At 40.5% G+C, this 12,206-nt stretch overlaps 1 protein-coding gene across 6 annotated transcripts in view; it reads left to right on the plus strand.

Moving 5' to 3' along the window:
• ARHGAP24 (Rho GTPase activating protein 24) overlaps nt 1–12,206 on the plus strand; it is a 1,092,414-nt gene that overhangs the window by 986,849 nt on the left and 93,359 nt on the right. For all 6 annotated transcript variants that reach the window (XM_075605746.1, XM_075605737.1, XM_075605756.1 and 3 more), the window contains one exon: nt 10,173–10,295. In XM_075605746.1, coding sequence (XP_075461861.1) covers nt 10,173–10,295 — 123 coding nt within the window. The remainder of the gene's footprint in view (nt 1–10,172; nt 10,296–12,206) is intronic.

The following is a 12,206-nucleotide window of genomic DNA, read 5'->3' on the forward strand; positions in this document are numbered from 1 at the left end:
TTGCCACAGATTTGCCCTTTACTGTGCACACTTGTTTAGTGTTCTCCGCATCAGTCTAGCGATATTGGGCTTCAGATGTGTTCTGGACGTTGTGTAGAAAAGATGCTCACAGCGCTGCTAGGAACACATTATGAAATCACTTATATCGCTGCTTCTACCCATAGCAAAGTCTTGCCCTTTGCTGTACACACTTATCTACTGTAGGTGTCAGCTTATGGCCTATGTGTCTGTTTGTTTGATCCAATACATTTTCATTTTTTTACTATGGGAACGTTTTGTCTGTAATCTTTTTTTCAATTGGGATGTAGTGCTCTGCCTTTTCCTCTGATTTTTCCTGTTACTTAAAGCGAATACTAGTACATATAATTCAGTCTTACAACAACCCATGTGCAAAATTGCAGGTTATTGGTATGCAAAGTTATAAGGTATATGATCTGGTAAAGGATTGACATGTATGCAATGAAAGACTATGTTTCTGTTAAGGGAAGCTGGACTTCATCCTATTCACATACGTGAAAACAGTGTCACTTTTTTTAGCACATACCCTTACTCTATTAAGTTTAAGGTTACTGTCACGAACGGCATACCTGTGAGCATCTGGCTTGTATATGTCTCAAGGGTTAATACACACAGCTATCCAGCTGGCTCACATTTCACGTATGCAAGGAACAGCAAATGAGTAATATCTACCCTCACTCCATCACAATATATAGCTATAATCGCTTCCTCCACCAAAGACAAAGAAGACTTATAATCGCCAGGGTCTTTGGTCCCTGATTACTAAGAAAATATGCACTTAACACAGAAAAATCTGTTTCAGCAAAATGTGTCCGAAAATGTAAAATACTCTCTACAAAGGCTGCAACAGTTCAATCAGAGCCCAAAGTCATTCCTTATTAACGTTTAGATTTAATATACAAAAAGTGCAGTGCTCAGGTTACAGAAAAAGATTATTACAAGAACATGCAGTAAATAATGAAGACAGTTTCTAAAAATAATACAGATAAAATAAGCAGAAATACCTATATGTTACCACATGTAACAGGTTCTTCCCAGAGAGGTCACTGGAGTATGAAAGGAGAATTCACGTGTCTGATCCCAAAACACACCTCTGTTGACACTTCATACTTTCTGCCATTTCTATTGCAGTTATATTGAGATGGGAGATAAAAGCCAGGCAAAAATAAAATCTCCCCGATTTAAGTTGGTTGTATTCTATGGAGCAGGTCACCTTGGCTTCCTTCCACTTCTATCCATGGGGCGTTCTCTTATTTTTGCAATCCCTGGCACTTTTCTCGCACACAGAGGACACAGAATTATTTTTTTCCTGCAGGTCATGGCCCTGCTGCTGCCAGTCATAGTTTCCACACGGAGGAAGGCAATGCAATTCCGATCCTTATTGACCCTTTATCCTTAATCCCCTAGTTGTGCATGAAATGTGAAAATAAATATCCAGATTGGTTTTAACAATATGTTGCCCCGTGCAAATATTGAAACAGAATGTGACGGGAGATGAGAACCTCTTGGCTCACCTAGTCTGCCATTTTCCTATTGTATTAACCTTAACCCTTTGAGTGGCCGGTGCCACAGCCTTGTCCGGTACATTATGAGGCGTGACCACTCCTCAGCACGATCACGTGGTTGTGACATCGCCAATGACGCAAAACAACAGAGGAGCTCCACAGAAGCAAATAATGCAATCCACCCTAGAAAATGAGCAGAAAGCCCATGAAGTAGCCACAACACCATGGGGTCCGTGAAGTGCCAGACCCCACGATGTGGTAACTGTCATGGAGCAATCAAAGGATTGAAGCTCAACTGCCTTTGTTACATACGATTTTCATAACATTTTCCTTTAAATACCAGATAAATAATTGAACACTCCATTACGTCTAACATTGGAGAGAAGATATACTCAAAAGGCAGAGTTCTGCAGGCACATGTCTCATAGATCTTCAAAAAGAAAATAGCTGGTGCTCATGGAGGTACTGTAGGGAAAATCCTGCAGTTCCCGGAGAGTCATAGAGTAATAGGAGGATATCCAGGCATAAGAACTTAAGCAAAAATAGCAATTTATTGCAACCAGAAAACACTCCCACAGCCCTCCCTATCTAATATAATTTTTTTAGTATCAGTCCATGAGTGGAATTACTGTCAGTTGCCTAACGCCCCCTTTCTCATCTGTTTAATGAAAACTCTGGGATACAACTTCAGTTGTAAAGGACTACAGCACTTTGTTCACCATGTTGTATGGAACTAAACAGGGCTTTGTTATCACCATGTGTCTTGTATGCTAGCCACCTGGAATAGCTAATATTCCCTTAGAACGTACTGATTAGAAGGGTGAGTACAGTCTATTCTCCCCTCCAGCTTCACCTCTCTGGCATGGTCCTTCCAGATTATATCTACTTTTTTAGCTCCCAAATTTAGTTTTTGATGCTAAATCAGCACTGAGAATCAATTTCAAAATCCTTTTTAGTATCGATTACCTTGCTTGAGATTTACGAGTAATTATGGGGGACTTAACGTTACACATAGATATGATGAGGCCGTTTATTAAGTACTATTCTCGAATAGAACAGAAGCGCAGCTCTCAATAATCACATGAAAGTGTCCTGGAACTAGATTCCACATTTCTCTGTCTCCGTTTGCAGCTCATGGGATTCATATCTCCCTAGTTTAGCTGCCTGTTATTTTCCCTGTCCCAGCAGCTAGCTGCATGTGAAAATGCTACATTATTGTTACATGTTGTTTACACAGCCCTAGTCAGTGTTGGTTGCCTGCAATCTCCTATTCTCCTAGCTGAGTGTGGGCTATTCCTACCCGCCTGTCCTTGCTGACAGTTAGTATAGTCTCACTTCCCTTCTAGTGTGACCCTTACTCCTCACTTCCTTTTCACCCTGGACTCTGAGTGAGTACCTGCCTGCTATTTACCCCAGCGAGGCCTTTCTGTTTTACACTGCCTTATCTTGATACACTGCACTTCAGACAGAGAAGCACTCTCTACCCACACTACATCTGCAAGTACCCTTTTTTCCTATGATTTTCCCTCCATAAAACTAAGAAAGACAAAAGGACTTGTTGTGCTTTGGAAGAGGGAAGGCATGAGTTAAGCGTACTGGAATTATTCATACATCATTCGTGACCCTGGTTCCAGAAAAGAAAGAGATAACATACAAAAACTGTATAAAACTGTATATAAAAATATAAATATATATATGTTATTGGGGGTGAAAAAGACAACAAAAACCCTCCACCAAAGCATTTGCTTATAAGGGTTCCATGTAAAAATGGATTTCAGGCAAAAGGTGACACATTGTGTGCCCATTTGCATGTCATTTCCCAGAATCACTTGTTGCAGTGGAAGCACTGTATGCTAGGTGATAATGGTGAAAAGCAGGATTGCAGACCTGTCTAAGACATGTGAATGCGCTCACAAGTGATATTGTTTATTGTACAGATAGATAGATAGATAGATAGATAGATAGATAGATAGATAGATAGCAAATGGAAATATTACTGTGTGCTCATTTGCATGTTTTAGACAGGGTTGCAGCCCTGCCTTTCACCATTATCACCCAGCATACAGTGCTTCAACTGCAGGAAGGGATTCTGGGAAGTGACATGCAAATGAACACACAGTGCCACCTTTTGAAGCTTTGGATAGGTTTCACCATACTTAATTAAGTTATGTTGGTTAAAAAAAGTGACAACACCCCTCCACTGTAAAGCATCTATCTATCTATCTATCTATCTATCTATCTATCTATCTATCTATCTATCTATCTATCTATCTATCTATCTATCTGAAAAAGTCTGTGAACCCCTTAGGATTTTCACATACAGTATTTCAAATCTAAAATGTTATTAGATCTTAATCTAATTCCTAATAATAGATAAAGATAACCTTTTCAAACAATTTTCACAAAGACATGATACTTTTTCAACAATTTTTTATCCACAAATTATTCATTCATGTGTGGAAAAGTATGCAAACCTTTAGATGCAGTGCCTGGTGGCTCTCCCTTGAGCAGCAATGAATTAAACTAAGCGTTTCAACTAATTATCCCCTTAAATCTATTAAAACTAGGGTTTCACTTACTTTTGTACATACCCTGACTCTTAATTACTCATTGTTTGACTAATTCATGCACCATTTTGTTTCAAAAGACATGGAATTGGTTAATATAAGCCCGATTGGATATTTAAGAAAAGACTGGTTTTGATTCAAAAACGTTATCATGGAAAAACGATGGAAAAATGATGGAATTTCCGTAATTATCATTGGGGTTCACAAACATTTTCTCGCCACTATGTGTGTATGCATATATACCCTCATGTGTGTAATGATACTGGTATCTAGATGATATTTTTCCCGGAAGTATTATAGGTTATTCATAGGCCCCAGTGGCCCCCGATCTCTCTCTTGTTGCTACACCACGTGACTCCTCCACGGCATCACTTCCAGTTTCACTCAGGGGTGGGTCCTAGCGCTGGATACTCTTGTTCAATATAGCTGGATATCGCTCTACGTGTTTCGACAGTGAGCAGCTTCCTCAGGGGCTCATAGAATCCATTCTCTGATAGTACATCTTTTATACTTTGTAGTAGTGACATCATTGCGCGCTGTCGATCAACCATAGCAAAATCAATCAAATAACTACTGTATTTCCTCGATTGTAAGACGCACCATCAATTTGGCACTTACAATCGAGGAAAATAATTTTTCACATACCGTGTTTCAGTAGTGGTCCCATGTCAGCAGAGGATGAAGCAGGCGGCGGCGGCTGAAGAGGTCCCACGGCTGCAGAGGATTTAAGATGGACAGCGGGCAGGCGTGCAACAACGGGGGAAGATCACCATAGAGCAGGAGACCTGAGCAGGGGTAGAGCAGTATAGCGGAATGACTGGGGAGGAGAGAGCGGTAACCCCGGAAGTCGACCGGTGTCTTACTTCCAGTGTTACAGCTCTCTCTTCTCCAGCTGTTCTGCTATACTGCTCTACCCCTGCTTAGGTCTCCTGCTCTATGGTGATCTTCTCCCGCTGCCGCATGCCCGCCCGCTGTCCATCTTCTATCCTCCGCAGGCGTGGGACTTCTCCGGCTGATGTCCGCTTCATCCTCCGCTGACATGGGACCGCTCCTGAAACATGGTAAGTGAGAAGGAGGGGGTTAGGAGACACTTTTTTCTTCTTAATTTTTTTTAAAAAGCATTGATTCTAAGATGCTCCTCGATTTCAGATATGTGAAAATCGGGAAAAAAGGTGCATCTTAGAATCGAGGAACTACGGTATTCTACACAGTACAAGACTCACTATCCAAAAGTATCTAGTTATCCATAATAATATATACAAGTGAAAATATGATTAAATCAATTATGTGGAGGTACTAAAGCATAATTCAGAGATGAAAAGATATTAAAATGTATTAATTACTGTAGGGGATTTTCACTAAGGTCCTTTGAGGTTAACTTACCCAATCCGGTGTTTATTGCCATTCAAATCAATGCAAGTTACGACCAGATCTGGGTGTTAACCTGCAACGGACCTTAGTAAACAACCCCCTGTGTCTCTTGCCATCAATGTCATTGGTTCACATTGGAGATATGAGAGCTTCCCCATTAAAGAGACAAACCTTGAATCAATTAAAAATGTAATTGGTTTTCTCAAACAAATATCATTGTCTTTAAAGCAAACATTTCCCTTTTTTGGTTTCTTTGAAAATAAGGAATAATTTTCTTTTCAGCAGGAACCTCGATAAAAAAAAAGTGTTTCTGTTACCCTTCACTTGTCCTCTTTATGTGAGAGGACAAATTAGGAGAACAGGGAGAGGACTTTGCCTGTCAAAACACAGGGTGACATAATACAAAAGGGTGAGCTCTGACAAACTACCTCTACCCAATGTTTAGTTTATGATGCTGACAAACAAACTTGAAAAATATTTGATAATAGCAATGCATATAGGCCAAAATTCAGCAGAAGTCAATGGTTTGTTTCAGAGGTTAAAATAAGGTGATTGTTGCCTGAAAATCTGAGGTGTATAAGCATTTTAATCCATTTTTAAAGCTTATCTTTCCTAACAGTATTTGTATACATGGTAACTAGAAATGTATTGAGATGGATTGTATTTCCCTTGTCTGATCTCTGCTTCCTCGTTGTCTGTTTTCCTAATGAGTCCTCAGACATTTAGTGGGCATCCATAAATCTGATTACTTTATCATGGATATACAGCGAACAAGATGGCCCAGTCATGTCATCCCACTTTCAGAGATCCTAATTTACTACTTATCACCATTTGTTCACTTTGATTGAAAGAGGGACTGCAGCTTAAAAATGTCATGCAGATTTAGCTCCGTAAACAGGTCACTGCCATTTGTTCAGTTAAATCCTATAAGGGATTTCAACCTTGTACAGCAAAAGGATTTATTGTGCTCATTGAATACATGAAAGAACATTGATTTTAATAGGATGAGGTATGGCATTCTACAACGGAAGAGAGGAAAACAAGGGTTACATTACAAAGAAGAGTGGGGTGCGATTAAATATTTATAATTTATTTATTAATACAGATGTTTTACCAGGAAGTAATACATTGAGAGTTATCGCTCATTTTCACGTATGTCCTGGGCACAGAGTTATGAGGCCAAATACATGGTTACAAATACATGGTTACATAGGAGAACAGGGTATACATTATATATAAAGACATTGGATTATATTAGGTCAGGGGTCTGCAACCTTTCAAAAAAAAATCTTTGTCCAAAATATTCAGAGCCGCAACACATGCATGAATATTACACCCCCACAAACACATACATATACTGTACACACACTAATAGGTATACAGTATACTGTATTAACATTGACATACAACAAACTTACTTTAATCAGAATTAGGGAAAGGCCTCTCTGTGATGTTGGTGAGCACCGGAAATTGCGGCTCATGCTTCTGGACCGCACCGGCATTAGAGAGGCCGAGCATGGGACAGTGTAGGAGGCAAGCCAGCAGCTGGGGAGATGCCCGACGGCAACAAGAGGCCCGACTAGTTCCAGCTGGGCCCCCCACAGCACAGGGAGGGAGAGAGGCAGCAGCTGGGGAGCAGCAACCCAGGACACTAAGGAGAGCCGCACGTAGGTACAGAAAGAGATGCAGGTTGCCTACCCCTGCATTAGGTGAACAGGGTTATATATTAAATATGAAGACATTGCATGAACAGTTAAAGATAAAGTAAGTTATAGGCGTATGTAACAGTTACAGACCACATTACAATGTGAGACAGCTTTAGTTTTGAAAGGCATGTCCTGTCCACAGAGTTATGATGACAATACATAATTACATTAAATGAACAGGTTATCCATTATATTTAAGATATTATGGATACTATGGATAACTTATTAGTTGTTTACATGGATAAAAAAAAACACCCACAGTATGGTTGTAAGACCTGTTAAATGAATTGGTTACAAACATCCCCATCATCTTTGGCACTAATAATGTTGCTCTGTTTAAATATCCTTTTAAAAACAATTGTTCATGAACTCAAACATGCTCTGTAAACATGGTGCTGGCGACATTTAAAAAAAAAAGGCAGAGGTTTGATATTGTGGGATTGATAAAGTAACAGTAGATGTGGCCAAGGGCTTAGTTGTTCAATAATGCTTCATTTGAATCTTTTCTTAAATATCATGTAGCTACAGAAACTGCTTAACATGGCAGGCCGCAGTCACCAGGGAAATCCACAGGGGTATTGAGAGCTAAATTGACATCTCTCACTTCTCGTTATTTCAAAGGTTTTATCTTGTTACTTTTTTTTAAAAATATGGTCTCAAAGTGCAGGTAATTCTTGTAAGTAGAAATGTGCAAAATATTTGTGCACATTCCCTTTCCCAACAAATATAGGACAATAGAGCACTGCAGGAATTGGTCATCATTCTCAAAACAAAATGGAGGCCCCACGGTTTCACTGAACGATCCAAATTGGTCTAGAAAGTAACTTCCCACACAAATTCTCTTATTTTATTGAGACTATAAACAGTCCAAAAAGATTGCCAGTGTTGGGTTTGACATTGTATAATGTGATATTCACAGGAATTTCAGTGACTTTCACAATTTTGTAGGGTATTTCTGGGAATTTTGTTTTTCTATGATTAGAACCAACCTCTCACTGATGAGACCCAAAAGGTTGAAACAGTGGGTTTACTGGCTTTGCATCTCATCCCAGGCTATGTTTAAAAGCTGTGTTTAAAACAGCGAGCAGTAGTAAAAGGTGATAATGGCAAAAAGCAGCGTTGCAGACCTGTCTAAGACATGTGAATATGCTCATAAGTAATATTTTTATATGCTACATGCTATACCAGCGGTGCGCAAACAGGGGGGCGCAGGGTTTACAGAGGCCAATCAGGATGGAGGAAGCTGCCCAGACCCCTAACAGCAGCAGCTGCCCTGCTCCTTCCCTTCTCAGGCTGAGTCCATAGAGACTGCAGCCGTGCGTAGGGAAAGAGGGAAAGTGGGTGCTTTCCCTGGCCTTAGTGCGCGCGCCATCAGGGGGCGTGTTTCTGGGGGCGGGCCAGTGACATCACGGAGCTGGTTCGCCCTCATAAGGCGAACCGCTCACGTGACCGGCCCTCCGCTCCCCTTAGCCCCAAAACTTAAATTGATCTGTCTCCTTCGCCTCCTCACGCCTGCGCGGCTCAGCGCCATCTTCTTGACCATGTCCAAAGCCTCAGGATCGCAGAGGAGAGCGAGAGTCTGAGGTCTGTGCAGAGAACTTGTGCCCCCCCCCTCTACTGCCCCAGTCTGCACATGCGCAGTATGCTACTTCCGTTTCATAGGAAGTCACAACTCAACCCATTTTACCCTATGAGATTTTCCAATGAGCCACCGCCAGCTATTAAGTTTTACTTCAAAAAGTATATCGGAAATTAGCTTATCCTATTTTTTTTTCTGCAACTACATACAGTGTTTGTATAGAAAAATATTGTACACCATATAATATAGGGGGAAAGCAAATAGCTTGACAAGGAATATCAGGCATCAAGAGCTTCCAATGTAATTAAACTATTGATTAGAATAAAATAGGCAATTCAGCTAAAAAGGTCTATTATGTATCAAAGTAATTATAACACATGCAAATGTTCTGTTTATAAAGTATTTATAGCATTATCATTAGCCAAATAACTAAAAATAGAGGTCAGTAATTGTCTAGTAGGATAAGATGTTCATAGGACCGCATAAAAGTTAGGGTTTTTTTTTTACATGGGACAAACAAAATGTACATTTCTATTTCTGAATCTTTTAAAGGAACATTGATAATTTGTAGCAAATATTTTTTTTTGGTGCATTTTGCTAATTTAATCACATGTCCAATGAACCTTGTTAGCAGACTAGCTGTTCAAATGTAATAATGTTCCTTAAAAAGTATGCTATCCTAAAACAAACATTGAACATTTGAATGAGACATTTAGGGGCTTATGCAGAGAGGATAGAGAAGGGAAATAGCACCATATTTTGGAGAAAATATTTCCCAGAGAAGCTTCTCCTGCAGAGAACATGGAGAGATTCATAAAATTCTCCACAGCAGGTTTCTTTACTTTAAAAATTGCCAAACATGTGGAGAGATTGGTAAATTCGCCATGTTAAAATAGGGTGGTATGCAGGTAGCATAGATGCACTGCAACTCGCCATTCTGCCCTATATTATAGTGAGTTCAATCTAGCCAGAAAAACTTGGCAATTTTGAATCTCATCAGAAAAATTAGGTAACGCAGCTTTCTGCATACGACCATAACTTGCTCCAATTCTGTGGCTATTTTCTTGCCGTTTTCACATTAAATTCTCTATCCTCTCTGCATAAGGCCCTTAGTCTTCATGCAACTGGGCTTCAGAAACCTGCCTCTGATGTATAGTAAGAAACATACATCATTCACATTTATTTGTTGATGACACTTGATCCTTTGTTCCCCTACGGTAGCATGATAATGCTTTGTTGTCACTCAGATTGTGACATTCATTTATCCTTTTCACACCAAGAAAGAGGAAAAGAGATCACCATGTTACTAATATGGTCTTGGGCCACTTCAGTCACAAGAGGTCAGACACACCTGTGAGATGTTTTAAGACTTATCAGTGTTGGAAAGAGCAAATCAAATTGAAGGTATTGTTTCTTGTGTTCACAGGTGGAGACCGTGAGCGGATGACTGCAAATCATGAAACATACCTTCTCATGGCCAGCACACAGAATGACATGGAAGACTGGGTGAAATCCATCCGCAGAGTTATATGGGCACCCTTTGGAGGAGGTGAGCTAAACGTATACTGATTGTTAGTTAAACAAGCAGTAAGGCCCATGTCTACAAAGTGGTGCAACTCCATTAGACACATTCAATTAAATGGTCTGCAGATTCTCTCTCGCATAGGACCAAAATTAACTAATTGTATCAGAATGTTTATTAGGTTAAATCTTGATAACTGATGGTGGGAGTTCTCTTATCTTTCTGTTTTATTGTCTTTCTACATGTTAATAGCCCTTTCCTTTTGCCACCCGTTAAAGAAGTAATTTAAAATGACTTAAACTTGCCTGATTTTTTTTTTTTTTTTAAGGCATTAAGGCCCAGATACACTAAGCTTTTTTATCCTATTTAATGTGAACTTCGTTTAAATTAATGCCTGATCAAAACGCAGTATTCACTGAAGCAAATAATGAGACGTCAACCATGCTTTACTCCCATAAAAAGCATGGCATTATTTTTAAAGGCCGCAATTCGAAATTCTACGCAAATGAGCTCATTACATCCTAAATTATATTAATTCCATTCTCACTAATCCCCGTTAAGATTAACGATGACAAATAACATATAGTTATTTAAGTCATACCTAACTTCGGCGTTACTCCCATCCAGACACTGAAATAGGGCTTTTGCTGGAGGGAGAAAGTAGTGGTGGTGGTGATGGAGAGCAGCAGAGGGGGATGGGGGAAGAGAGGGAGACCTATTTAGGACAGGACCCATTGACTTTTGACTGTACAGATGTAGCAGCCAGTAATGATCCCGCTGCCACATTGCGAAGGGACACAAACATCGTGCCGACGGGAGCACACACACTGTCTTACCATTTGGCACATGCCAGCAGGTGCAATAACGCCTGTTACATCTCTATATACCTCCACATAGATAAACCTATACTCACGTGGTGAGATACCTTTGAACACACCCGAGATACCACATTCTTCGTCTCCTCTTTCCTCCCCTTTCTTGCCTTCTCCGCTTAGAAAACGCACTATGTCACATACACACTTACCCACATGCAGGTGTGTATGAGAAAGGGGTTATCCACAACTGGCTGCCCAGTTGCCGTACTCCCCTAAACGCTGGGCCAGCTCGTAATTTTGCAGGGCTCGGTGCATGGGGCTTTCGTGGGGACCTGGTTCGGCGTGCCTTTCTCCTCAGGCGACGTGATGTCACAATGCCATGTGGCATCACGTTGTCATGGGAACGCTACACCACGTGATGTCGGGAAGCCACATGACATCATGTTGTCATGGAAACTTGACGCCACGTGATGTCATGGTGCCATGTGACATGTCGCCATGACAACACGACATCATTTGCCATGAAGGGATACTGTAGGAGTGGAGCTACTAGGAGATGCTGCCAGACCAGATAAGAGATACATACAGAGGCCCGGGCGCTCTTCTCCGACTATCAGCTTAACTGTTGTGGGGAAGAGCGCAAGGCCTCTTTAAGCACGTGGCTTGGTGTGATGGCACTGATGAAACCACCATCAAGCCAGCCCTGCCTCCTCACATGGCACCCCAAAACCTTTACACTACACCCCCAATTGCACTGCCACCACCAGGATTAATTTAAGGCAATACACTTTTGAAGTACCTGTTCCTTCAGTGGAATATACAAATAAACAAAAACCTAATTTAGCAAAACATGTGCGAAAATAAGGGAAAAGGTAATGGGATCAATTAGAGATCAAAGACATTCCTTCTTAAAAATATAAAATTGAATATACTGTACTGTAACAAAAGATGTTATGCGCTTGTACAGGAAACAGACTACAAAGTTACATACCGTAAGAAGAACATCAGACAATTTATAAAATAAAAAGGAGTAAAACAGAAAACATACACATTACCACAAAAATATCTGTAGTAGGTCCCCCCAGAAGGTCATAAGGAATGGAAATGAGAACCCCACACACAC

Source organism: Ascaphus truei, chromosome 1 (assembly GCF_040206685.1).
Source record: "Ascaphus truei isolate aAscTru1 chromosome 1, aAscTru1.hap1, whole genome shotgun sequence".
Taxonomy (NCBI): domain Eukaryota; kingdom Metazoa; phylum Chordata; class Amphibia; order Anura; family Ascaphidae; genus Ascaphus; species Ascaphus truei.